The 27,999-nt window shown below is 40.6% G+C and overlaps 2 protein-coding genes across 3 annotated transcripts; one reads left to right on the top strand and one right to left on the bottom strand.

The window, feature by feature from the left end:
* Position 1: 1 nt before the first annotated feature.
* Positions 2-10,592, top strand: unk (unk zinc finger). Of its 2 annotated transcripts, none has more exons than XM_040036731.1 (15): positions 2-388; positions 910-1,119; positions 2,566-2,742; positions 2,838-2,968; positions 4,199-4,334; positions 4,447-4,564; positions 4,657-4,741; positions 4,834-5,129; positions 5,268-5,333; positions 5,449-5,632; positions 5,708-5,809; positions 5,920-6,105; positions 6,185-6,366; positions 6,500-6,760; positions 9,076-10,592. In XM_040036731.1, exons 1-15 carry the CDS (start codon positions 240-242, stop codon positions 9,229-9,231), a joined length of 2,439 nt encoding a protein of 812 aa, XP_039892665.1. In that variant the 5' UTR covers positions 2-239; the 3' UTR covers positions 9,232-10,592. The 2 variants fall into 2 exon arrangements, with proteins under 2 accessions (XP_039892665.1, XP_039892664.1); XM_040036730.1 differs by having other exon boundaries at positions 5,253-5,333.
* unc13d (unc-13 homolog D (C. elegans)) lies at positions 9,652-26,844 on the bottom strand. The gene is made up of 35 exons (XM_040036729.1): positions 26,687-26,844; positions 25,453-25,643; positions 24,576-24,602; positions 22,565-22,618; positions 22,395-22,451; positions 22,199-22,306; positions 22,046-22,105; positions 21,767-21,833; positions 20,320-20,500; positions 20,195-20,239; positions 19,633-19,704; positions 19,483-19,552; positions 19,290-19,394; positions 18,932-19,024; positions 17,532-17,632; positions 16,995-17,112; positions 16,593-16,714; positions 16,414-16,504; positions 16,268-16,324; positions 16,082-16,179; positions 15,933-15,984; positions 15,705-15,835; positions 15,166-15,283; positions 14,924-15,076; positions 14,740-14,835; positions 14,452-14,658; positions 14,292-14,366; positions 13,932-14,011; positions 13,700-13,814; positions 12,910-12,981; positions 12,738-12,821; positions 12,537-12,657; positions 12,325-12,448; positions 12,013-12,233; positions 9,652-10,726 (listed from the first exon to the last, which is right to left on the bottom strand). Exons 2-35 carry the CDS (start codon positions 25,510-25,512, stop codon positions 10,614-10,616), a joined length of 3,348 nt encoding a protein of 1,115 aa, XP_039892663.1. The 5' UTR covers positions 25,513-25,643; positions 26,687-26,844; the 3' UTR covers positions 9,652-10,613.
* Positions 26,845-27,999: the final 1,155 nt, after the last annotated feature.

Below are 27,999 nucleotides of genomic sequence, written 5' to 3'. Positions count from 1 at the left end.
ACAATGTGACAGTTAATATCTTTTACGACTTTCACTTTAGTTTTGAATCACAGCTTTAGTCACGTTATAACTGAACTTCAAATCCCATAGTTCCGTGTTATTAGTTGTCCCTTTGCTATTACTTCCTCTTGCCCTGCGCAGGCTCACATCGCCACAGAATGCGGATTTCGAAGCTAACGAGAATAGCTAGCCAGTAAGCTAAAAACAAGCTTCTTGTTGTTAGGGTTTAGAAGGGTACAATGTCTAAAACGTATCCACAGCCCCCGTCATCTTCGGTAGCGACGAGTGCCGGAGGACACTCTTCGTCCTCTTCGTCTTCGCCTGCAGGGGGGTCAACATCTCCTGCAACCGTGTTGAACGTGCAGCCCGAGAAACCTCAACATTACACGTACGTAGCTAGTTAGCGGGATTAGCTTGTGTACACAAGTGTACACAACCTCACGTGCACTTAAACACAGAAAACAACTGTTAAAATGTATTTAAGGAAACTCCATGAATAGTAAACCTGCGTAAAATGGACAAAGCAAATAATGTGCTTATTTAGCGCTGTAGGTCTCCATAAAGAGGCCTAACGTTGGACATTAACAGTAGCCATTTCTTACAGGCTGTGCGGTGGAGCATCGTTTAAGTGCTTTGTTGTGTGTGTGTCACGGCAGCATTCATTAAGTCTTTGTGTAGTGAAAGTGTATGTATATATATATATATATATATATATAAAATCTCCGTGAGAAATTTTGCTCACTGCTGCCGAGACTGTGTTGCGCTAAAACAGTAATTATTTTTATGAGATTATCTTCGTGAAAAACTCAATGATATCAATATATTCCTATTTGTGTAGGCCACTTCAAAATATGGTGACACCGTACAACAACATATTTCAGTCTCTTTGGCTGCTCACCTCTTTCCCAGATATCTGAAGGAGTTTAGAACGGAGCAGTGTCCCCTGTTCGTGCAACATAAATGTACACAGCACCGTCCTTTTTCCTGTTTCCACTGGCACTTCCTGAACCAGCGACGCCGCAGGCCAATACGCAGACGGGACGGAACCTTCAACTACAGCCCAGATGTTTACTGTACCAAATATGATGAGGGAACAGGCACCTGCCCCGACGGAGATGAGTGAGTGTAACAAAGGCTTCAGTTTAGCACAAGATACTTGCCTTGATTATACTTACAACAGAAACAAAAATAGGGATTTGTGTAAGGGGGAAGTTTTGTTTTTGAATGGCATAACTGGCCACACCATGTCTGGGAAGGTCTATATTAGTGGTATGTATAGTCTCTGTAAGGTTAATTTAAACAGAAAGACATAGTATTTAACTAAATGTCCACGTTTTCAGGTTTGTTGTTGTTTTAGCAGCCCTTTCAAGTTTAATCTGGCAGGAGAATGTCAAATTCAAGTTCTTTATGAAGCGTATTGTGCAATTGTGTAGGTCTCTGAATGTCAATAGACCTTTATTATCTCCATTAAAGGCATCAAAGTGGTAATTCGGAACACAAATGGGCCAAAACTGTATGGATGGAGGTCTAGTAGATGCTTTAGCACCTGTACTCTCACTCTGAGGGTCTCCCTCCAGTGAAATGTGCTGTACAATCCTCACAATGACCCATTTTAATATTAACAAAGAAAATGGAGATCTAAAGGATGCAACATGATTCCTGTTCTGTGACATTTTTGGTTCAGGCAGCCCACCATATAATGGCATCTTAGTTGTGGTTAGTTATGGTCAAAGTAGCCCATTTATTTAATTAATTATGTCCCTCCATCTATTTTCCTACCACGGACCCCTTCTTCTGGCTCTTCATAAGTCTCTTTTTGGGACTGATGTCCCTCCTCCTGCACTTCTCCAAAGCTTGCAGCAGCAACTGTTTGTGACTGCGACTTCTTACTAGTTTTTGCTGGTACTACTGACGGTGCAGCTGCTAACATATTGCTTACTTTGGCACATTTTGTTGCATTTATTTCTTGTTTCTCTTTCTTTTTCTCTCTCAGCTTTTCAGTTCCATGCTTTACCTTTTGTTTAGCCATCTTTATCAACCACTTCTTCCACACTAAACTCTGTTCTACAGGGAAGGTAGGGGCGAGCCAGTGATGGGGCAATCCAAATTCTAATAAAAATGAACCAATGGGCTGCTGTCAGTGCTTGTAGGGTAGTGTTAGAGTGCACAGCGGCCCATCAAGCTGACCTGTAAGTTGTGTGCATATGGACACAAAAAACATAAAAAATTGTATTTACATGTCATGCCTGATTACCAGTACAGTCCTGGTTGGCACCTATGGATAAAGGTGCAAAGGGTATATATTTTGTGATTTGAGCTTCAAATCAGAATACAAAAGTGTCCTTTAAATGTTGTGTGCTTAAAACATCTCACAGTCCTATTTACATCAGCAGTTGCCACAAACAAAGAATTATGAAGTGTGTTTTTCTTTACCTGTTTTTTTTTAAAATATTATTCATACAAAACAGTTCATAATTAAAAAAAAAACATTGAAATGTATGCATGATTTGCATGCCTTTAAATAAATAATTTAACATTTTTGAATTTTATTTTTCTACATTCCAGGTGCCCATTTCTGCATCGAACAGCAGGTGACACAGAGCGCAGGTACCATCTCCGCTACTATAAAACTGGATCGTGTATCCATGAAACTGATGCAAAAGGCCACTGCAGCAAGAACGGCTCCCACTGTGCATTTGCTCACGGATCACATGACCTACGCAGCCCCGTTTATGACATCAGGTACACCAAATAAAACATGGAAGCGATCTTTGAAGTAGTTTCTATGTGTGTGGCTGTGTGTTGACAAAGTTTTTTTCTCATTACGTGCTACACAGGGAAATGCAGGTGATGGAGTCTCAAGGAGGCTCAGGGACCACAGACGGAGGTGGAGGAGATGGGCAGTCGGGACAGGCAGCGAGTACAGCCCTCATAGAGAAGATCTTGAGTGAGGAGCCACGCTGGCAAGGTAACATCTGGAACACCACTTCAGGAGGAATTCAGGCAGAAAAACAGCTCACTGCTCAATCTTTGCTATGTACTATCGGCTTTGTGTTCCTACCTAAGTACTAAGAGAAAGATCATATGTGTGTAGTCATTAGGATATGGATTGCGTTGGTGTGTGGAGATGTAGCTAGTAGCTGTAGATCGTTTTCTTAGTAGTACACAAACCCTCTCTTAATAAAACACAAAGCAAAGATGAAAACCAGGACATGGAGTCTTAAAGCGATCACCACAGTGATTCTAGAAACATGAAGACGTAGAAACAGAGGCTGTAGCCTGACTGCTCATCAGTTTACTTGTTGAAGCTTAGGGTCTGGCTGGTGGGCTGGGGTCAGCACTCACTCTGCTTTAACGTCACTGTGGGTTCTTAGCTAGCTTAGCGTTAGCATGCTGTCTGTGCAGATGGTTGCAAAGAGCTGAAGTTGTGTTAGCAGCATAATGCAAATATCCACGCTGTAGACTGTGCCACTACTTTCCTCCAACACATGAACTGAAATTAGCTGATTGTAGCATCAGTGCAAGTGGAACCGATAAGCCGGAGTGATAAGCAGAGAGACTAACAGTTACAAATAACTGGACTACTAGGAGCTGGATCTCTACATTTCTTTTCTAATAAGAACATGAAAAATTGTTAGTCTTCCTACACTGACAAACACAGTAATGCAGGATTACCTTAGCTTGTGTACATTTATTAACATATGTTTGCTATAGCGTTTTTGCAACAATTCAACTTGGTTGGAGTTATGCATGTTTGCATGAACCTATTCTAATGTGTTAGTCTGAGTTACAGCACAAACTGATTTCTAATCCTCTGCAGAGATTTCAGTTTCCAAAACTCTGTTGTATCCTTTTATAAATCTGATATGATGCCGTTTGTTAAACAGTGCTTACAGGTGTGAAGTAAATTAGGTTGTGTTTTTACAAAACCTCTTAAATGTTATTTAAAAACATGTTTTTTGCTTTAATTAAATGTATATATCAGTTTTTCAAAGGTCGTCATAACGTACAAGTTTGAACAAGTCTTGAATCTTTTCAGGTCCAATCAGCATCCATATTGGGCTGTATTTTGAGATTGTCTGTTTATATAGATTTCCAGTTGCTGTAAGGTCAAATATTTTTACCTAATTTCCCTTGATCTGCCCTTACAGTCTGCCTGCCTCACTGTGTCTTTCCTCTCTCCTCTATGTCTCCTCAGATAATGACTACGTGCTGTCCCATTACAAGACAGAGCTCTGTAAGAAACCACCTCGCCTGTGTCGTCAAGGTTATGCCTGTCCGTATTATCACAACAGCAAAGACAGGAGACGCAGCCCACACAAGCACAAATACAGGTGCTGTGTTTCATTGTGCCAAAGAAAGAAGGCATTTAAAACATGAGGCTATTGTTGTTGCTCAATTGGGGCTCAGTTGTTAAAGCAAATTGTTTGTTTCTTACCACCGCAGAGCGTTGCCATGTCCTGCGGTGAAGCAAAGTGAAGAGTGGGGAGATCCCAGTAAATGTGAGGGAGCTGAGTCATGTCAGTACTGCCACACGAGAACAGAACAACAGTTCCACCCAGAGGTTTGTCTCCTTTAGAGGAAATTTTATAGAACTTGACTGGAAATCACCCAAGATGTGAAGCAGTGTCTTTTTTTTTCTCTTTTTGGTTACAGATCTATAAATCCACCAAGTGCAATGACATGCAGCAGTGTGGCAGCTGTCCCAGAGGGCCCTTCTGTGCCTTTGCTCATGTTGAAAGTAAATCCCCACAAAACACCTGTGATCATGTCTCAGAAACCCAAGGCGCCTGATGAGTCAACTTGTAATTTTTGTTTTTCTTCCTCCTCCAGAGCCCTTTGTTCCAGAGGAACCATCATTCCCCAACCCCAGCTCCCCTCCACCCCCTAGGCCTCCAGACCCTATTCCTGTCCAGGAGGTTTCTGCCAGTCCCGGTTGTCACAGCATGGGGTCTTGCTCTATGTCGGACCCCTTCTCTCCTTCTGCAGGCTCATGTGTAGCAGAGCAGGGCTTGCTTGGTAGCGTTTTGTCTCTGTGTGAGGACATGAGTGGATCTGCAGAACCTCAGTCTCCGTGGGCGGGAGAGGGAGGGTACGGCAGGGCACCTGGCTTTGAGAGGGAAGATCAGGTAAGAAGGACGCGCATAAGAAAAAGGGAACGTGGTCGTATGAGTTCCTATTAAGATATACTGAAGAAATATAATCTCTAGAATGACGACATTACTGCAAAATATTTGTCCTGCTTATTTAAGGTCACTATTTTTCAGGCCAAACAAAGGGGTTTTGCTCTAGAGCAGCGGCACAGAGAACTAGCATCAACTCAGAACAAACAGGTTTTCTTGTTTTCTAATACGATCAAACATTTTGAAATGTATTTCTTGCTTATTTATTTGTTAAAGTAACAAAACCCTTTTTTTTTTTTTTTTTTTTTAACTTTTTCTTCATAAGGACCTTCAGGTGTTTTTGCCAGTTGGCAGCCCTTTGAGTCTGTCCTCCAGTATCCCCTCTAGTCTGGCAGCCACACCACCTAGCCCTGCTCCTCTTGGACCCCCAGGATCCAGCATATCCTCTGGAATGAATGCTAATGCCTTGCCCTTTTACCCGACTAGTGAAACGGTGGAATCAGTTGTTGGTAAGTAAAAGAAAATCCACATGTCTCGCAGTTGTGACAGTAGATATGTAAGTTGTGGTGTTTTATGTGTTACAGAATCAGCCCTGGATGATCTCGACCTGAATGACTTTGGTGTGTCGGCTTTGGAGAGAAGCTTGGAGAGCAGCTCTGCTCTGCCCAGTGTGGGAGTCATGCTCGGTATTTGAAAGCATGAACACACAGAATTATCGACATGCGAATATCTGTCTGACATCAAACATTATGCACATGTATGTAAAAATCATTTCTTTTTCTCTTGGCCTTCACAGGAGGTAGCCAGCTTCAGAGTTCTGCCCCAGTGAACATCCCAGGCTCTTTTAGCAGCTCCGCTGCTTTTAGCTCACCTTCACCATCTCCCCCAGTCAGGCCGCATGCTTCACCATTCTTCTCTACTCATCTGTCCCAACCTGGCCAATCAGAGAGCAGCTTCCTGGGACCATCTCATAGCTCTTTAGGTCTGTAGATTTTTGTTTAAATGATCAAATAGTCTCATACAGAACATGAGTTTGCTTATATTTATTTGTTTCTTTGTAGGTCTGAATGGTATGAGTACTAATATCTGGGAGCACTTCCCATCAGGCCAGGGGTCTCCTGGTACACCTCCTACCCTACTGCCCTCTGCTCCCTGTGCAGAGACCTCCAGGCTCAAACAGGAGCTGGAGGAAGCTCACAGGACACTGAAGCAGTGGGGTCACAGCTGGAGACACACAGCTCAGGTAGGTAGGTAGTGGGGCATGCAAATGCGAGCGTGTCCCTGAAACAGCAGTTTGTGTGCCGTGACCTGCAGAAATAGAAGAAACAAATCCCAATTTGGACCGCACGTCATTTGTTCCGCCTGCTTTCTCTCAGTCGTTTGCAGCACTGAAAGCGGATGCAGAGGAGTCACGTGCCCATGCAACGCGGTTAGCCATGGAAGCAGAAAGAGCCAGGCAGGCTGAGGAGGAGGCGCAGAGACAAGCTACTCTCCTGCAGGAGGCGCTGGAGAGCTTAAGGAGCGGAGATAATCCTCATCTGTCACTGCACCAACTCCAGCTACTACACCGGCTGCCGTTGGAGTCGGTCCTCAGTTTACAGGCTCAGCTTTGTACCTGCTTACATGCTGTGGAACAGGTAATACCCACAACCTCCACGACCTGTTAGCCTCACACTGCTTGTTTCGAAGTCGAATAGCATCCACTCTAGTGTTCTAGCTAACCAACACTTTTTGGCCACATAGAACATTAAGGAGTTTAGATGTTTAGTTAATTAAGTAAGTAGGCAGTAGCTTACTCAGAAATCCTCAGAAATGATCTTACCAGTCAAAAAAAGTAGTATCAATGTTTTGATACTGATACTGGCTTAAAAGAAAAAAATAAAATGTCCCAGTTATGTGATATTTCATATCTGATAGCACATGTAAGAAGGCTAACACACCAAGCTGGCCAGCCTATCTCAAAGATGGTAGATGAAGGGTCATTGTTCAGTATCTGAAATGGTACGAAGCACAGTGAGGGTTACAGTCACACCACATTCCTCCAGTTTGTCTTCTTAGCAACAGAAGTGCAGTAGTTTAATTAGTGAGCTCATGTTTTTTATTAACCTAATTTTCTATCAAAACTTCCACCACACACTTAGACTTTAATTAGAAATCTTGGCTACACGAGGAAAGCAGCGTTAATATAATTCTGAAATTGTGTTGAAATTGTTTTTTTAGCATGAAACATGAAAACGGGACAGTGCCACCCACAACCAGAAAACGAGCAACCGGGTTTTAGAAAAAAAAGTCACACAAACAAGAGGGAAATGTTCATTTTTTTGAAGGTAGCATCAAAACTGAAAACGTTCTGGAACTCAAACATTCTTCACCATATGTTATATTGTCCCACTCTTTGCAGCTATAACAGCTCCAGTCTCCAGTATAATTAATCCCAAAGGTCAAAGGTTGAGGTCAGGACTAGTCTAGTTCTTCCACACCAAACTCTCTCACCCATGTCTTTGGGGGCTTTGTTTTATGAACTGGAGCAGTCATGTTGGAACAGGAAGGGGCCATCCCCAAACTGTTCCCACAAAGTTAGGACCATGAAAGTGTTGGTATACTAAGCTTTAAGAGTTCCTTTCACTGGCTGAGTCCAACTCCTGAAACATTACCCATAATCCCCCCTCCACCAAACTTTACACTTGGCACAGCGCAGTCAGACGAGTACTGTTCTCCTTGGATACTCACCCATTAGATTACCAGATGGAGAAGCACGATTAATCACTCCAGAGAGCACGCCCTCACTGCTCTAGAGTCCAGTGGTGGATGCTGATGTGCTTTACACCAATGTGCACTATGCACCTCAGCTGACCCCGCTCTGTGATTTTCTGCTACTTTGTGGCTGAGCCGCTTCTGAATTGATTCATTCACAAATGTTAATAGAAGCCGTCTGCATGCCCAGGTGCTTGATTTTATACACCTGTGGCCATGAAAGGGATTTTAACACCTGAATTCAGTTATTTGAATGAGTGAGTGAATACTTTCAGCAATAGGGTGTGGCTGTGGTGACGTAAATAACCTAAGATCTGAATTGACTCATTCCTAGTTATGGCCAATTCAATACGTTGAGACAGATTCTTCAAGATTAGGCAGCCCATCAAAGTAATTATGTTGATCTCACTTGTAAGGGGGGGGGAAATAAAGCCCTCTGGAAAGTCAGAGCTCTCTAAAACAGATTGGAGCATGCCCTGATGTTCCCGTCACAGGCCGGTGTCCTGTATGGCAACGGAGAAACCAAATCCCACAACTTCAAAATTAGACAAAAAAAATGTTTTTGGTCTATTATACTAACTTTCAGCTCTGTGTTTTTAGGCTCTGTGAGAGTAAACTGTATGATCATAGTTGAAAGTAAGGCTCAACCTCGATTTACTTCCCTTTAAGCCCACTTTTTTCTGATTGGCTGCTCCTCAGAAACAATTCTGGACATGACCATATTAGAGAGATCTTGTCTCTGTGTGACATCCTACAGAGCCAAGAGCAAAAAATAAGTGTCTGATACAGAGATTTAGGTTTTAAACATGAGCTTTTGTTTATAGAACTTGTTTTATATGTGCTGGCTTCATTATTTGAACCTTTACCTGTATTTAACCTGAGTTTCCACTATTGTAACCATCCATATATGGCAGAAAATAAAGGAAAGAATGATAGAATTGTCTTTAACTTTATTCATACTGATACAAATTACTATAGATAAAAGGCATTTTACTACAACAAGACAAACGACATATCTGTAAGGTACTGCAGTGGCTGACACGTGTGACAGTAACTTACATGTATGTATGACTAATACTGACAAACACCCAGTAACCTGATGATTCACTAACACTGTATATGAACATAACCATGTATTAATGTCTTTGTCCAGTTTAAGTTTAAGAGGTGTTAACATGTCCCTCTTGTGTTTATTAAGGTGGTGTACAGGAAACAGAGACAGTGCTGCGTGACGTGTGGAGAGCAGGGCTCGGTGTCGCTGCCCTGTGGCCATGGACTACAGTGTGAGGGCTGCTCCACCTCTACAGATTGCCCACTGTGCCCTGAACAGAGCCTGGAACAGCAGCTCTCTTGACCTCACAATTCAGTGGGACCACCACAGATTCCAGACCAGTCAGTCCTGATTCCACAGACACCAGCCTCGAATTGTGTCAACAGTTCAGAATTACCCACAGGTCATTTTGTTATTTGGTAACAAATCAAGCACCGACCTAGTTGTGTACTTCTAAGATGAGATTTACTCACAAATTGCCAGCTTGGTGAGCTGTAGTCACTAAGTAAAAGCTCTTAATGTGGAACTTTGAATGATGTTTCCAGTGTTACCAGTGGAACAATTTCTTTTCTTTCTTTTTTTTTTTTTAACTAGATGATGCTTTTGACCAGCAACACTGTTCTTTCCACCTGCCCCTGAGTTGTGAAAATCACTTTAAGACCTGCTGTCATTTCTTGTGTAACCCTAGCTATGAAACATTTACACAAATAGTTCTCAATTATGTTTTTTTTTTACTCTAAACAGAGTGTTTTCCATCCATGTGCAACAGGTCAGCAGTTTATTTGACTTTATTTTTTTATTTATTGTTTAATATTTTTGAGCCATCCTAACAAAAATCAAGAGGTCTGAATGAAAACACTTAAAGGGCATGGTTAGTTTAATCTAGCAATGAGTCTATATTGTTACAGTCAAAAAGAGGATATCCCAGTCTACTGATATCACATTTATAGATTTTACTGCATTTTTTTTTCTCCCTGTCTTTAGCTAAGGAAAATTATTTACTGGTCATTGTTAACAGAAATATAAAAACAATAGTAGGAATATTTGTTTGAATTTACAACAGATGGCCTCTGTTTAAAGCACTCAGGTCTAATATTCTTCTACATAAACTGGAAGAGTAAGCATGTTAACACAATCGAGGCAAACATAGTCAACTTGTGTACTCTTTGAAAAGACATATTTTTAATTTTTACTTTTTCATGTTAACTCAGACATAAGTATTTTTATTAAAACCGGCCCCATTGCTGTGTTTAAATCAACGCGCAACAGGTTTATCTGCCAATATTTTAGCATTTGTAGTAATCTTTGACATTTCAGCGTCAAATGTAGTCTTATATAATATAATATATACACACACACACACACACACACACACACACACACACACACACACACACACACACACACACACACACACACACACACAGTTAAGTGATGTCATACTTATCTCTTGCACTGATTAGACAAAGCATCAGGAAGCATACAGGTATGTAAAGCTGTGTGAGGCTCAAAGTGTTCATGATCACTGTGATGGTCTTCAGTAAACTCATGCTCAGCATAAGGTCCACACACAACTCATGCAACACCAGTGTTTCCTTCTGAGTGGATTTTTTTCATTGTTTTTGGTACAGATCATTAAAACAAATTGTATATTTTTGGAGGAACAGCTTGTTTCTGTGTGTTCATTATGACTGAATGGCCTCCTGTGACTGTTTCTCTCTCTGTCTTCGCTTCTTTGCAAAAGCCTGCGCCTCCCGGTCTCCTTTCCTGGACTCCAGTAACCGCAGGATGTTGTTGTCTACAGAAGTGCACACAAACACGGGTTAGGCTTGAGTGCCACTGATGATTTACAATTTAAGGAACACTTTAAAAACACGTCAGATCTCAATGGAAAAAAAAGTGATGGTGATGTCTATAGTGATATGGTTAATGGGTTAGGGAGGAAAGGGATGCCACATTGTGAGAATGAAATGAAACTTATAAACCTACAGAGGGCTGATTTCAAAGTGAAACAGTGATATAGCAGGCTAGTATAAATTTCATTGCAGCAAGTTAAAATGATACTCGGAAGTTAGGGCATGCTCCTAATGAGCTGACAGATGGTGTCCTGAGGGATCTCCTCCCAGATCTGGACCGGAGCATCAATGAGCTCCTCGACAGTTTGAGGCGCAACCTGGCGGCATAACGTCCCAGGGGTGCTGTGTTGGACTTAGATCAGGCAAGTGTGCGGGCCAATCAGTGCAATTAATTTCATCATCCTTGAGGAACTGCCTGCACGCTCTTATCTTATGAAGCCGTGCACAAAGAGGAACGTAGGACCTACTGCACCAGCGTAGGGTCTAACAATGGAGCCAAGGATTTCATCCTGATACCTAATGGCAGGCAGGTTGCTGTTGCTTGGTCTATGTATCTACCCACGTATATGCCTTCCCAAACCATCACTGACTCACCACCAAACTGGTCACCTTTAACAATGTTAGACATTCTCCACGACATCTCCGGACGTCACATGTGCTCAGGGTTAACCTGCTCTCATCTATGAAAAGCCAGTGGTGACTTCATGCCAACCTCAATAAGTCTGTTTGTCATCAACATTCACACCAGTGGCCTGCTGGAGATCATTTTGTAGCTCTGGCAGTGCTCATCCTGTTCCTCCTTCCATGAAGGAGCAGATACTGGCCCTGCTGATAGGTTAAAGACCTTCTATGGCAGCGGTGCCCAGGTCCGTGAGTCGTTTGGTACCGGGCCGCGAGAGTGTCAAATTTACGGTTTTCAGGGTTTTTAATCGTTTTTTAGCTTTATTTTTTAATCGTTTTTATTGTTAGGTTTCCCTTGGTCTTTTCTCACGTGTTAGGAAACAAACCTTCTTTTTTTGGTACCAGTACTGGTTTTATTTTGTTGTATTTATCTGCGACACCTTAAAGGCCGGTCCGTGGCGCAAAAAAGGCTGGGGACGGCTGTTCAACGGCATGTTCATGCTTTTGAGACTGCCTATGCCAAACCTTCTGGCATAGGCAAGTGCTTACAATATGAAGCGCCTTGAGGCATCTGTTGTTGTGATGTAACTTTAACATACTGACGTACCGTTAGGCTTAGGATGCATCAGAGGCAGGCGGATTTGAGCAGGAACGTTATTTTGCTGTAAGCTGAGTTCATCTCCTTTGGATTCTTTAGCGACTCCCGGTATTGATCTGAGGGACAGAAAGGCCTCGCCTTCAAAGTCGTCTGACCTCAAGGTGTCGTGGTCCAGGACTGTGATCACCAGGCAAGCGCTGTGGGCCTGACACTGTTCCAGTGAAACCAGACTACGACAGAGGAGGGGAGGCAGATACATGAGATGAAACACGTAGAAAGAAGACAGCCGCACAGGCTCACGTATGAGAGTGAACTACTTACAATTCAAATGCCTCGTCAAAAAGGGGATTGAGATCGCAGTTTTTGATCTGAGTGCAGCGAGGTTCTACCTCGGGAAAGATGTGGTAAGGCTCCAGACACAGATGCACGAATGGATCACTGAGACCTGCCGTCAATGCACACGTCACTGTATACTTATCATGGATCTAGAGCGCCTGTTTGTATCAACAGGATGTGTTTGTAACTGTTCTCACCATTAGAATCCATTGGTAGGAGGTTGACTGCATTCAGCACTTCAATTCTGAGTCTTTGGTCTGATCTTCTGTAGGATGCTAGGAGGGTGACAGCGCCGTATTTCTCCCCACTGTATGCTTTCTGTAAATCAGCAGAGACAGTGACAGTCTAAAAGAGCTGCAAAAGAAATTTGTGTGATAAGTGTTTATTGCAAAACTCACCTGCTCAAACACTTTCCCTTCAAGGTACTTTTCCACAAGCTGCTGGCTATTCAGGGAGTGGTGAGTGAGGTGGCTTTTGAGGGCCTCGACAGACACAAGAGTGAAATAATAAAGTCAAATCGTTTTACACTCTTCGGTGAAATGAATAGTTTCTTCTTCTGCAGAGACTCACCTTGTACTCATCAGAGTGAAGTTTATTCAGAGGAAGTCCGTTTCCCTCTGCGTGGAAGCACTGCTCAAGGCACTGACATTTTCAAGAAATGCAAAAATAAATTATTACGCTTTTTACGTTTTTTTTTATTTTGATGACGTCCGCTCAAAATGGTCGTTCTAATGACCAGCAGTCACAGCTCGTCTGCTTCATTGATCTGTAACCTGGGTACACTGCAGTAACCTTACTAATGAGTTTCAATTACTAATTTAAAGTCTAACTGAAACAACATGATGTTCATTTGGTAAATAGTGGTCCCCATTTAAGTCAAAAAGGTTGATAAAGAATAGCAGATGAACAGTATCTCAAAGCCACGTCCTTAAGAAAGAGGACAAAATCCAGCAAAGATCTTACAGGAGCTTAGAGATCATTTTAGAATGCCTTGGTTAATATACACTTCACCAAAACCTCATGAGAAATGTTCTTAGTGGAAGGGTAGCTGTTAAGATGCCATATTCAAGGTAGGAAAAAATGCTGAGGTATGCCAAACTACATAAGAACCTTCCTGAAAATCAGTGACAACAGGCCTTATTGAGTGATGGATCGATATTCGATATTTTTGGTATAAATTCTCATCAGTATATACAGAGGAGGTCATGAGAGATATAACAGTCTCAACATCACAGAAGAACGGAGCCAACATTCAAAGAGGAGCTTGGAATGTCCTTTAAGAAGATTGGAGAACTGTTCCTGAAGAGTGCTTAAAGAAATAACAAGACAGCCAGACAGTTTTCTGTGGCTGTGGACCAACCTGCAGTGTATATAGCAACCTCTGGGAGAACACCATTAGCCCCTCTTGCAGTTGATGCTGATTAGCCACCTGGTGGATGATTTTCACTGAGTTATTCCACAGAGGAGTCAGGAGACTGGATATAGAAGATAAAATAAGTTGACACTCTTTAGAAAACTTTCTTGAGACACTGAAAACAAACTACTGGAAAATACACAACACAAGCAGAGCTATCAGACATTAGGCTCAGTACCTGTTGAAGTTCTCTTGAACTAAGTTTTCATTCATGTACTGCAGCTCCTGCTCTATGTAGCGCATAAGAGGGGCTGCAGCCTAAGAACAGAAAAGAGGCTAAATGTTAGGCAAACAGAAATTCAGTTCACATAGACTCGATTCAATTCAGTCCCCTCAAGGTGATTTATGTTGTGAGTTAAAGAGAAAAGCCAAACAATCAGACCCACTATCAGCAAGCACTTGGTGACTGTGGGAAGGAAAAACTCCCTTTTAACAGGAAGAAACCTTAGGCAGAGGAGGAGCAGCCGTCTGCTGTGACCAACTGGGGATGAGGTGAGAAAACTGGACAAAAGACTGGAAGAGAGCAGGCATGACTCACATCCTCTGTGGATTTGGAAGGAATCCTCCGTCTGGTCGACATGTTTCTGACGTGTGTTTCAATGTCTGTGTTTAACTGAAGAGATATTTCATTTTAAATGTGTGAAATATAGCGTTTTTTTTTAAAAAACTGTCCAGTTTTCCATTCTGGTCTTCGATACCTTCTTCCCAAGAGTGTCTAAAGCTGATCGGATCTCTCGGCCCAAGGTGCTCTGGGCCTGCTGGAGCTGTGAGGGCAGCGTGTTTTTGAACTGGCTTTCTCCTATCACATCGTGAGTCCTGTCTCGAAGCCCTGCCCAGTTCAGCTGCGTGGGAAGTCGGGTCAACACAGTCCGCAAGTGCTCCAGGTCATTCACAACCACGCACAACTGCACAGAGAGGAGGAGGACAATCTGGTTGTAGCATTAATTTGCTCCTAAAGATTATTTTTGTTGTTTTCTTCTTCTTACCATGTTAATAGCAGAGCCGTGGTCAGAGTTCTTAGACAGCACCCTGACTCTCTCCTTTAGGATTTTACAATAGTTCACCACAATCTTACAAACATCCTGAAAACACACAGAAAGCCGGGATATACAACCAACAATCTTTCCAACAATCACGTAATGTAACCAGTTTATAGTCTGATATATGCACCTCGGTGATTTTGACCATGAGCATGAAAGCCTCCTCGGGGTCAGGCCAGGACAGCTGTTCCCACAGCTGGCAGATGGGCTGGATGCACGCCACCAGGTCCACTGCTGAGGAGCTGTGTTTTATTGGTACAACACCAGTTTGCAGTGGTTGGAGCTGAGAAGAAGAAAGGGTTTAAAAATATATATTGACATTTTTCTTTGTGGAAGAAATTTACATTACAATAAGAGTCTTCTGTCATTTACCTGGTCCACCTGGACAGCCCTCTCCACCCTGTCCTGAGTGGTGCTGAATGCCTGGTTCAGCCAGTAAGGCAGAGCCTCTCGGAAACCCTCATGAAAGTCTGACAGCTCTAGCACTCCCCTGAAAAGGCAAACAAGCTCTTGAGCTCCTATTACATTACTTGCATTAAACTCCAAAGTACTGACAGAAGGAATTTAAACTTCAGCTGAACAAACAAAAAATAAATAGATTAAAAAATGGATCGAACGCTTAACTGAAGTGTCAGCACCACTTTAAAAAACATGAATACAACCCGGTTTCTGTGCAAATTTGGGCCCACACGTGTAATGTTAATACAATTAAAAGGCAGTGATTGGAATCATTTGTATCCAACACAATGTAATTGACAAAATCTTTACGGTTTTTGATAAGGAAACAGTTTATATGACTAATTGTGAGGTTTTCCAGCAGCTGTTTTAGAAACAGGGTGGTACATTTGGAGCGATGGGACAAGTGAAGGGCTGCCATATAAGACAGATCACTGAGTGTGATGATTTCTGACCTTTTCTGTAAGAAAGCTTTGTCTTTGTAGATGGCCTGCAAGCTCAGATAAACTGGGAACAGGCTGTTGGCTAGTTTCTGCTCCATCTGATCCTCCATTAACGACAAGGTTTCCCTCATTTCTTTTGCAATCTGTGGAGGAAAGGAGAGAACAATGTGGCAAGAAATGACCAGATTCATTAAGAAGAAGGTTGACGGGGCTTGAAGGGACTGTTCCATTTCTACTTACCAGGGAGTCAAACCTCTTATAGGTGACAGTGAACACATCAACTTGCACAGCACTGTTGTGATAAAAACATCATGAGAACAGGGGAGGTTTTCATTCATTTCAAGCTACTGTAAGCCAAGTAAAAAAATAACATTTAATTGCCTTCTTACCTCACAAATACTCTGTTCCAAACGTCTTTGTTGTGTTTTATGTCTTCCTGCACCTCCCCAATCAACCTAGAGAGGGCGCTCCCAATCTCTGAGAGGTCCTGTGTGACAGCATAGTGCAAAAATAGTAAGTGTAGTGCAATAAAATGGAGATGCCAGGTAAGATTTTCATGATGTGAATGACTTTACCTTAGTCATCGGCTGATGCAAACCCTTTTTGATCACGAACCAGTCCTCTGTACCTTTCTGATATAAGAGTAATGTGATGAGTACTTACAGTTATATGATGTACTAAACATTAGGATGGCAATAATCTCCCAAGTATGATGACTGACCTGCATAGCATCGGTGACCTCATCATGCAGGTCAAACTGAGCTGGATTTAATTTCTGAAAAGCCTGTGTCTTACAGATCTGGACTAATATCCTAAAAAAAGCACAAGTACTTCATAATCAAAGTCCTCAGCTACAGCAGCTCTGCCGCCGAGTCTGTAAACACTTATAACCACGTGTACCTGAGCAGTCTGTGTAGTTTCGGAGTAGCGCTGGGTGTTGGAGGGAAGATGTCTCTGTATTTGGCCACCAGACACAGGCCGTACTGTAGGAAGCCGTGAAGAGAGTCTCCAAGTTCCTGTTTCTGATAACAGAGTGCAACACCTTCCTCAACACTTCTGGCATTGAAAGTCAGCTCCTGGCTTCTTTTAACTTTTTTATTAATGACTATCACAGGACAGAAAAATCATCATTAAACCGAGATGACGAGTAAAAGTAGGTGACATAGTTAGGTTGTATTAGCAGTGAAAGTATGCAGGTCCCTGCGCTGTTAAAGCTCTTCACCTCTTTTCAGAAATTCTCACAGTAAAGCACATTTGCTTCTGAATTATGCAGCTGTGTGACAGTGAGTTGAGCACTTATACCTGTTGGTAGGGCAGCTCCTGCTGGTGCCAGTGGTATTCTATACTCGTGAGCTGCTGTAACAGCACAGACGAGTCCACTTCTAAGCTCTGGTACAACTTACTGTACGCCACCCATTTCCTGTCAGGGGCACACACATCCACATTTATTCAGAAGCACAACTGAAAGCTGGCACAGCAGTAACAGTAACTAAGGTTAACAGCCGCACTAATGTACTCGAAAGACCATTTTTAAAGTGAATTTGTTTTTGACACACAGTCTTTTAATTTTTGTCTTTAACTGATGTGTATTGGTAAAATCCCAAAATGACGAATGTAATTAGGTTTCAGTTACATTTTGTGGGGATTCTTTGACTTGGATCACACTGACTTACAATATGTTCATCATACCTCTGATGCAATATCACTGGAAGCTGATAAATGATAAAAACTTAGCAATAGATCGATAGATCTAGAGTTTATGATTCCCTTCAGCTAACGCAGGGCTTGTTTTATCTTCTTCTCATATGAAATTTACAACATGTTAAATATGGTGCTTACGCCAGGTCCTGAAGAAAAGGTGAGAGGTCGTTCTGCGTAGCGTACAGTTCGAGCAGAGTCTGGGCCTCGCCGCACAACTCCCCTTTCCACGGGGCAGAACTCTGAGAGACACAAAACAAGATCAGAAGGTTAAAGGCAGAGTTCACCCTAAAATCAAATCCAGACATTTTTTAGTACTACTACAGGCCTGTGCTTCAGTATTGTTTCGATTGTCCATCCGTGCAATTGTTTAAATATAAAGATGAATGTCATGATTCTTTTATAAGGTGTTGCAGGTGCATAAGGGCTAAAAAGGTGGTTGTAAAGGCAATGTGATGGCATCCTGACATATCCTGCATAATTCAACTTTTGTAGATATAAATGAGATCCTGTCAAATTAAAATGATATGACGCTTTTATTAAGGCGTGATAGGTGCATAAATACTCAAAACAGGTCATTTTAGCCTGCTGATAAGTGGTTTCCGAGTAATGGGATAGCATCATGATATGACGTGCGTAATTCAGCTTTTTTCAGATGTAAATCAGACGTTTTTGTCATGTTCTTAAAATGATAAAACGCTTTTATAAGGTGTTGCTGGTGGATAAAGGCTCATTGACATCATCAGAAAGGATAATAACATCATAATGGTATCAACATATCTGATATCTCTAAGTGGACTTAGATGAAGGGTGCCAAGTTTGGTTGAGCAACTCTTGAACGTGTAGTTTGCAGACAGACAGACAGACATTTCCGGTACTACAGTAAGCTTTATTCCTCTAAATATTCTTTGTTGTGAGTTGCCGACTTTTGGAGATCCCAGCTGTAAAATTAGTTGTCTTCTTCTGAACAGAATGGCTAAATCCAATCCAATAAAACAAAATAAATAAAAAGGTCACCATCACTGTCTTTCCAGAAAGCATAACCCAGAAATCCAGAAACAAATAGTGAGAAGTTTCATGCAAGCACTATTTTCTTCGCAACAACCACCAACCGTAATACTTTACAAAAGAATTTGAGGCTTGCTCTTGTGACAAGATGCGAGCACTGATGGTGCCCCCCTTGGCTGATGGGTAATGTTAGCTAGCTCCACATTCGATGCAGTTGGGTGTAAAGGAAAAAGTTCCTACATGAAACGGTCATAAGAAGGTTTGTGAACTTTTCAAGTGAACTTTGTTTCTATTATCTATTATGCTTCATGGACAGAAAAAGAAACTTATTGAGTTTTTCAAATTAACTTTTCGTGCTTTGAGCATTAGAGGGGAAGTGGTTAGGGTTAACTACGTAATTAAGCAAAAGTACACATCTTTACGTTTATTTTCTGGTGAACTGTCCCTTTAAAGAAGAAAAAGACAGCACGAAGAGAGAGAAATGAGAGACTGATGAAGGATTTTGAGAAGAGCTGAGAGGATGTTTGCCTAACCTGTTGCTTTGAGATGTAAGCCTGGACAAACTGCTGCAGAATGCCACAGTAGTTGACGTATGCGCTTCGGCCGGCGCTCAGGGTCCCATCTCTCTGTCAGTCACACAACACATAGAAAGTATTTTCTGTTAGACATATAAATGCTATGTTCTCTGTTGTGAAGGAGCGCAAGTCTCTCCTATTAGAGTATTGTGTCATTAACTTCACTGTTATTGAGTCCACTTCCTCTTTCTTGAGTAAGTTTAGACATCAAAGAGGTTTCATGAGTGCCCATTTCTTCATTTATTCTAACAGAGACGCTCTGTAAAACTACGCTCTGTAAAACTACATGGAGACTGCAAAGAGGGCATCTTTTTACCCCTTTGTGGATGAACTTGAGGTTAAGGTGGCACTGGCCACGATTAGGGTAAGTCTCTGTTCTGGGCTCCAGAGTGTACCAGTTGTCTTCAGTACAGTGGAGCTCCTGTAGTGTGAGGATAGAAAATGGTTACTAGACTGGAAAGAGAGCGCTGAGCAAAAACAGACGATACAAAAATAAGATCATTTAATACCTTCAGTTTTATAACGATTTTTCCCAAAAAGTCGTCTGTTCCTTTTTCTTTTTTGGCCTCCTTGATCATCCTAAACAGGTATGAGTAGAAACACTTAGCTGTTTTGCATAATCAACTTTTTATGTGTAAGTCACAGAGAAAGTAGAATACCTTCTTAAATTATTTAGGTTGGTTGTGAACTCCTCTAGTTTCTGTGTGAGTGACACCTCTTCATCTTTGTCCCTGTAGCAGAAAAGGCACAGCACAGGGGAAAAGTGAAAAGACCATTTTATAGGGAATCTAATATGCTCATCTCAAATGCCATATTATTGTTTTTGCACCCTACTAGAGCAGCTTTGCATGATGAGCAGTTCAAGCTAATCCTTATTAATCCTTTCAGCTAGCCGTCTTTGTGAAATAAACTGTTTTAGCTCATTCTTGCCCCCTTCAAGCACACTTTGTTCTGATTGGCTGCCTCTCACAAACAAATATTAGGAACAGCAGGTGGGTGGGGCATCTGTTCTCACAGCCAGAGCTCTGTATGCATGAGAGGACAGTAGTCTCAAGCCCGCGCTTTGGGCTCACTTGTAGCACAATCTCTTGTTCACCCATCATTTGAGACTTTGACCACATTTAATTTAATTATTGTAACTCCATATATTTGACAGAAGATAAGGAAAAGCATAATTAATTAACTTTAAAACAAACAAAGTGAAGGTTTCTGTTTTCTCACCACATCTCAAGGTGGAAGCTGGCACCTGCAAAATGTCCAAATTCTCTGAAAGGAAGAGAAACAGTAGAAGGTAATGTGGGCGTTTCAATCTACTTCAGCAGAAATGATCAAGAATTGTGACTCACAGTATGAACGTTTGGTTCCAGATGGGGTTAAGAGTTTGCTTTTTAATGTCTGTTTGGTAGATTTTATCATGTGATACTGCATCCTTTACGACAGATTTAAGGGGTTTGGCTCTGGACTGGCGAGTCCGACTCTCCTCCTCATCCTCCATTATAGTGAGCAAACAGTATGGATCACTGAAACCTGTTCAAAACAAACAGTTTTTGATTAACTCAAGTCATCTCCAAAAAGAGATTAACCAATCATAAAAATGTAAACTCAGTAAATGCAAATATGAATCACGTTTGGCAGAGGAGAATGACTAAAGATTCTTAGAAGGAAGGCACAAGATCTTCACTTCTTTTTTTCTGAGGATAATCATTTTGAGAAAACATGCACATTATAAACTATAGACTATTAACCTATTCAGGATTTGCAAACAGAGGAACACTAACCATACGACATTAACTAGTCTGGCATTTCGGATTTGTGACAATCATGGCGACAATGAATCAGACCCCAGTCACACAGGGCTGGAGACTGCTGCATAATCATCTGGCAGTTTAGGGTTGTCTACAAAATAAATCAAATCAAATCGATCCCTGATTCTTCCAGTCCACATCCCAAAGTTTTCCTTGGGTAAGATGCAGAACCCCATTGGATGAGACTTAACTGAGGAAAAAGATACTATATAAATAGCAGTCTATTTACGAAATTAACCAGAATTCTCCAGGAACTACCGCTAACCAATCAGGTCATACACGTTTTTCTCTAGCATGGTTGTATCAAGAACATGGCACACAACAATCCCCCCCACCATCATGTAAGAAACTTCAATTGTAGCTTACAAGCTAAATGCTAATTTAACATGCTAAAAAGGTAACAATGACAATGGAAACACGACAATTCTTCAGCATTAAGTTGCTAGTATTTAATCACATTTTTAGACATCAATCATCATTTTATATCAAGAGTTTTGGGGCTTTTAGTTATAATCCACAGTACTGGAAAGATGGCAGCAAAGAGGCACAATGTTCAGCTTTTCTAAAACATTCCAGCTCAAAAGGGAAAATCTGAAATACCCAAAGTTGCACTTTTTAATGTCAATCCATCCATTACCATTTGGAAGCTATGTCTGCTTTTGCATTAAATGTATATGATCGTGTTTTTTAGGCACTTTCTGTGTTTGATTTTTTAGGTGATCACACACAGTAAATTTGATTGATTAATAACTTTCATAGTATAATTTCTATTTCTTTGTTTAAAAAAAAGAAAGAAAGAAAAGAAAGAAAGAAAAACCCCAAACAAAAAATAGTAAGATGATGTGCAGTCTAGTCAAGTCTAGCCTAGCTGAAATCAACATCGATATAGAATCTCTGGCTAAAAAAGAAACACATTAAAAGGAGTCTCAATCATCACATCACGGAAAAGTGATAACCCCCTCTCTGTACGGGAAAGGCAAGAACTCACCACTGATGTCTTTTCCCAGAATTCCCTTGGCTTCCTTGACAGTGGCCATCAGACAATATACTGGGGGCTGGATGGATAAGAGGGTTAGATAATAAAACAACATTAAACAGCATTAACTGTTTAATGTAATACTGTTTGCAGCATTAAACATACTGATGACATCATTTCTGCCACAGTAAAGACAGTGGAAAATAGAATTCTTATGACTACTATTAATAGATGTTGGTGGTCTTCAGCATCGCATTTATTGGAACAAGTATGCAGACTTCCTTTTCTCACCTCTGTGCTCTGTACTTTCTCCAGCAGACTGTCGTGCTCTGATTCTGTCATAGTGAAAGCCTGGTAGATAGGATGGATTGAACAATCATCTAGTTGCACACCAACGCAGTTGGAAAGTTATGAGTGCCGTTATACACGCGTGTACGTTTTTACCTCTCGGATGTACCGTCGAAGCTGGTCATCTGTGAAAATCTCATTTGAAGAAGGTTTCCCCATTTTGTGTGCGATGGTGTACAGTAGCTCCTTATACAGAGGCTTGAGCTTTTAACAGACATAATCACATTGAGAACGTTGTTTGAAAATGCCATTTTATGTGCTGAACATAGTCATACACTGGAAGTGATTATACCTCCATCTCCTTGTGTCTCCTTGCTTTCTCTTCTGGATTTTCATCTTCTTTAAAATCCTAAAGGAGACACGGGAAAACTATGTTTCCATGATTCTGTTTGATAAATATGGGAATCATGCATAATTTTAACCTGAAATTTAAGCATTTAAAACACATGCAGGGTGACTGACCCTCCCTCTCAGTTTCCTTGTCAACCCCAGTTTACGTGTATGCACGGGTGAAAACTGGAAAGGGAAACACAGAAAACGTCAAAAAGCAGACATGAAAGGAACATTTTAAAACTATATCAGTGATATGTGACTACAATGGATCACAGTGAGTTTCAAATTTGTGAAGGTATCGTATCTACGTTCTAAAACGTCATCATTTCTGTACAGTGAAAAATATAGATTCAACTTGAAGGTCTTGACATGAAATTATGCACACATATAAAATCCATTCATTATCCTCATACGATGCAACTTTCTCTATATTACTTTAGAATCAACATATCAAAGCTTCCAAATTTTTATTTTTTAGCCTCATGTAGATACCTTAGTTCTTAGTATCCTATGTAGATACATTTGTATCTACATAACTAATTACCACAAAGATTCTGCATATTTTGACATTCACTTTTCTTATAGGACGTGTTCTGGTTTGTCTGAAACTTGATTTTTTCTTTAGCAATACCTCCAGGTTGAATTCTGAAACACAGTTCTCAACAACTGTTGGAAAGATTTAGATTAAATTTTATACAGACATTCATTGTGTGCAATGTCAAAGCATTAACCTATTTAGTAAAATAATCCAACATCTATTCACAGACTTATACAAGATTGTCCATGTTGTGACATTCATTGTTCGAAGAGGATATGTCCTAGTAACTGTTCCCCTGTTCATGAGGGGACTTTCCTGTACCAAAGCCAGTACAATAACTATGGGAAGGATTGTCCACATATTCAAAGTCTTCTGATAACGAGACCTCCTGGCTTTAACATATTCAGTAAAATAGTCCAATATCTACTTGTCACATTGGCAGGTCTTTGAGCAAATTCCCTATAAAAATTCCTGAGATTTTGTACATTTTGACATTGTCCACAGAAGACATTTGCTAATGACTTTGAGGACTTTTGAAGGTGCTGTCCTGACAAAGACTGGAAGGATTGAAATGAAATTGTGCACAGATGTTCATGGTCCTCAAAAGATGAATTTTACAGATTTATTCTCTAGTATCACCATAACGTAATTTAGCAATTTCTCCCAATATCTACAGGACAGACTTGCACAAGGTCTGCAGATGTTAAGTGAAAAGTGCATATTCTTCACGTTGCCTCTACTCGAGCTTCCTCCACCAGTCCAGACTTATGTGGGTTAATTTCTCTTTGGCAATTCTGGTTTGTAAGTTTGCAATAAACTGGCAACCTGTCCCATGTGTTCCTTGACTTTTCCTTCTTGGAGTTGGGATATGCTCCAACCCTTCCCGCATTGGATAAGCAGAACGAAATGGCTATTCTTAAAGGATTTATCGTAATGATTCTGGGGGGGATATCTGACTTTTTCTCAGCCAGTGCAACCAAGCTGATCTGCAATAAAATTTCTTGACCGCTATCAGAGGGATTAACTTAAAATTTAGTACAACAGTTTTTGTCACAAGAGGATGAAATCTCCACTAGTAAAATAACTTGGGTACATTTTGTACCAAGTGTAGCATAATGACTTGCGATGGGATTATTTTTCCTCTTGGAACAAAAGCAGCAGCTAAGCTTTGAGAAAGCGAGAGAGACATCTCAATAGTAACTCAACAAGTTATTGTTCTTTTTACTGATCAATAGATCTTGCATCACATGACTTCTAAAAATGGTGATCATGTATAACAGAAAGGTAAATTGTGTAGTTGCAGTGTATACTTAATGTAGTCTAAGCACTTTCAGTGGTCAGACTAGAAAGGAACTATATAAATCCATTCCATTATTTAGCCTTGAGTGGTAATTAGCAATAAACCTGCTAACCATTACACATCTAACTATCTATAAATATGACAGTGTCAACATGCTGAGAACAGTGATACAGAGTCTTTAGGCTCTGGTCTTTCAGTTTGGCTAGTTTGGTTTAGTTAAATTTAACCCCCCCCGAACACACACACAAAAACACACACTGTTTTAGTTCATCACAGCCAAGCCAATTGTTTGTGTTTTTTACCTGTTTGAGTCTTGGTAAGCCATGCTCCTGGAAAAAACAGGGGAAAGGTGCTTATGTTGGACATTTAAATGGATGTAAAAAAAAAAAGCAACTACTTCAGTTGAATCAAACTGAAACTAACAGGAATTTAAATGTGATCTCAAGTCACTACAGCCTTCGCTACAAGTTCTTCCTGTGCAAAAAGTACATCAATGCTGGTCTGAAGAAATGCGAGTGCTACTTTAAAGTTTCTGATAAGGCCTGCCTATGCAAGAGACTTCCTCTGTCGCTGATAATGAAACTGACTTGGAAGCAAAAGCAAACCAACAATCCAGGAAATTCACTTGAAAGGGAATCGTTATAAACATAGTCTGAAAATAATTATGCAGATACACACGTACCCAACCTCAACAAACGCACATGCACACGAGTACAGCATTTTCATTATGTACCAATGTAGCAAACCCTTCAAAAGTAAATGATTGCAAAACACTTTTGTGAAAAATATGTTTAATTCTTCATGATCTGATGTTTTTCCCCCCCTAAAATAATAATGAATCATAGTCACAGCATCTCGAAATAGCCATTTGGAGACAGTGACTCAACTTCGGATGCAACAACACTGTTGTAGCTGCCATTTTATGTTTTTTTTTTCTTTTAATTTTTATATAATTACCCTAAAATGCAAAAAAGCTTTGCTAGTATAACAAGCCACTGAAAACCAAACCAGGAAAATCTTTCAAACCCAGAGCAGAAATATTTGAAGGGATCATCAGTTTGCTTGTTGCCCGATCACCGTGTAACATAAGTGCTTAATAACTTAAGGAGAATCAAATTTAAATAATTATTGTGTAGCCTACAATCATGCCAACATATTGAAATGCACTGTAGTCCTTACCTGTTCAGGTGTTTGCAGTAGATTGTCTCCTTTGTTCGTGGGCTCACTTTGACTTGACATATTGATGCGAATCTAAGATCATCAGCCTCCTGCCTCGTGAGCTGCTGAGTCTAGTGTGCGCGATATAGGGAAGCTGAGTGCTTTGGTGTGTTTCGATGAACTGTCACACAGCAGCCGGAAGTCATCACTTCCTGTTGAAGGTGGTAACGTCAATGACTGTGACTTATGACTTCTTCTTCATCTAGTGCCCTACATTTTGTTTGAATACAAAATACTGGTCTGGCTCCCTGTCACCTTTGCATATACAAACATCAACACACACACACACACACACACACACACACACACACACACACACACAGTGTTTTACATCTCAGAACATGAGATTTGTTGTAAATCAAGCTTTAAAGGTTACATTCACTGTTCACGTTATGAAATAAAATTTTATGTCCTGGGAGCAAATTTTCCATAACTTGACACATGATGAATTAAATAATGAAACTGCGTGTAACATGACACAGTGCAGCCTGTCTGTGGTTAGTTTTACCTGTGTTTATTTAGGATGTTGACTTACTCCATTATACTACTCCACTATGAGTTCATATATGCTGCTCCAAAAAATGGTACAGCCGACTAAACCTGTGATATTATTCTCTTGTTTTGCTTCTTGCTAGTGTCCTTGTCACTACTTGTAGCATAAGACAGTATCTGCAGGCTATTTTGGTTGCACAGGTAATCTAGTTTCTCCAGGAGGGCACATTTAATGCAATCTGAAGAATGTTGAGGAGGTACCAGAAAATTAAATAGCGAGAGCTGGACACTGTCTGGTCTACATATTTCTGATCAGACTCCATGAGTATGGGGCAAGGTCCTGAGATCATTTAGTGGGATCTGTGTTCACAGACTAGCATTTACAGCTCTAATGGCATTTCCCTAAGAAATACAGAGTGGTGCCTGTCCAGACGCATCTATATAGCACACAATGCTAGACTGGCTAATGAGTTGGTGTTTTTTTTTTAAATTGAGAGAAGTTCAGGAGACACTATTTGCAGTATTTTATTATCAGGCAGTTAAAGATTTGGCTTGCATAGCTGTGGACCTCTATTCGGGCAGTCTGCACACGGAGAAGTGAAGCACAATTCCTAATTCAAAGTATATACTTAGACACATGGAAACAAGAAATATTTGTGATTAGCTATTGATGGAGAGATGCCACGGTTTAGACTCAACATACCCTGATTTGTTCTTCTTGAAGTCCTTCTGGATGGCAGCGGTCATTGTCCTCCACTCAGGGATCTTGTCCTGTCACAATAAAGTCTCCATGTCTTGTCGACTAGAACCACCTGTTGTCAGACACCCAAAGCCAAGCAGCCTGTCCTGTCTGAAACTGTGTTGTGTAAAGGTGAAGCAATTTACTTTCAACACTCAACTCCTTCCATGCCTCTTTGTTAACCCTTCACAGCTTGAGATTAGTAAAGCTTGTATACTTCTAATGAAGAGTGTATCAACTCTATTATGAGCATACAATTGCAACTAATGTTAAAAAGAAACCTTATTTCTAACACTATCAATCACAAAGACATCACATTCTATACAAAACCATATCTCAGTCTTTACTTTAAGGTACCCTTTCTTAAACTGTTTCAGTAATTGCTTTCACTATATTATATATTCTCTATTTTCAACTGGCTACATCGTTTTTAAATTAGCTAGATTAAAAAAGCGAGTTTAGCTTATAGCTAACTAGCTAAATTTTGCATTCTACACACCAGTTAAGGTGACAGTATATCAAGTTTTACAGTCCATCTGATGACTTTTTTCAATGAAATCTCAAAATCTTTGGTTTATAAAATGTTCAATCAAATAAAATTCTTAAGGACTTTTGATTTTATTAGACTAATAATATAGAAGCAATATACAAATCTATTAGCATGTGTGCAGCATATTAAAAAACACAGCTAATGAATATTTGGGAATTTTAGTTGAAAATTATTTGAATTAAAAACTTATTTATGTTGATGTTGAGGTGATGGAGTTCTTATAATTATTCAAAATTCTTATACAATCATTTTAGAGTAAATTTCAATCATCAGCCAGGTGTTTCCACACAGCTGCTTGTGTAGGCATTGAGAGTTTACCTCTATGGTAGCACTGAAGTGATATGAGCTGCAATCCAGGTATGACATGTTCCATGATGGCATCCTAGAGCTTCATGTGATAGCAGTAAACTTTGACAGTAAGGGTAGTTACATCACCTCCCGTGTATTAGCACATTGGAGTGAAAAGTGACATTTGACCCATCTGTTTCATTTAACAACTTTGTATAATCTATTATCTGTTCCTTGTTTTTCTGGCTCATATAATAGCTTTGTGCATGGAATTTAGAGGGTCAGACATAGATGTCAACTATTGTTAGCCAACACACACCACTTGTTGCATCTTTTACAAGGATGTGGGTGCTTCTGGCTAACCTGACCACTCACCTTCTCCTGACTCATTCTGTTACATAATGTAAGAGGCATTTCAATACTTGATATATAAATCATC

The sequence above is a fragment of the Simochromis diagramma genome, unplaced genomic scaffold (assembly GCF_900408965.1).
Source record: "Simochromis diagramma unplaced genomic scaffold, fSimDia1.1 OVJJ01000371.1, whole genome shotgun sequence".
NCBI lineage: Eukaryota > Metazoa > Chordata > Actinopteri > Cichliformes > Cichlidae > Simochromis > Simochromis diagramma.
Note: the sequence above shows the minus strand (reverse complement) of the source record. Positions and strands in the feature narration are given on the sequence as shown.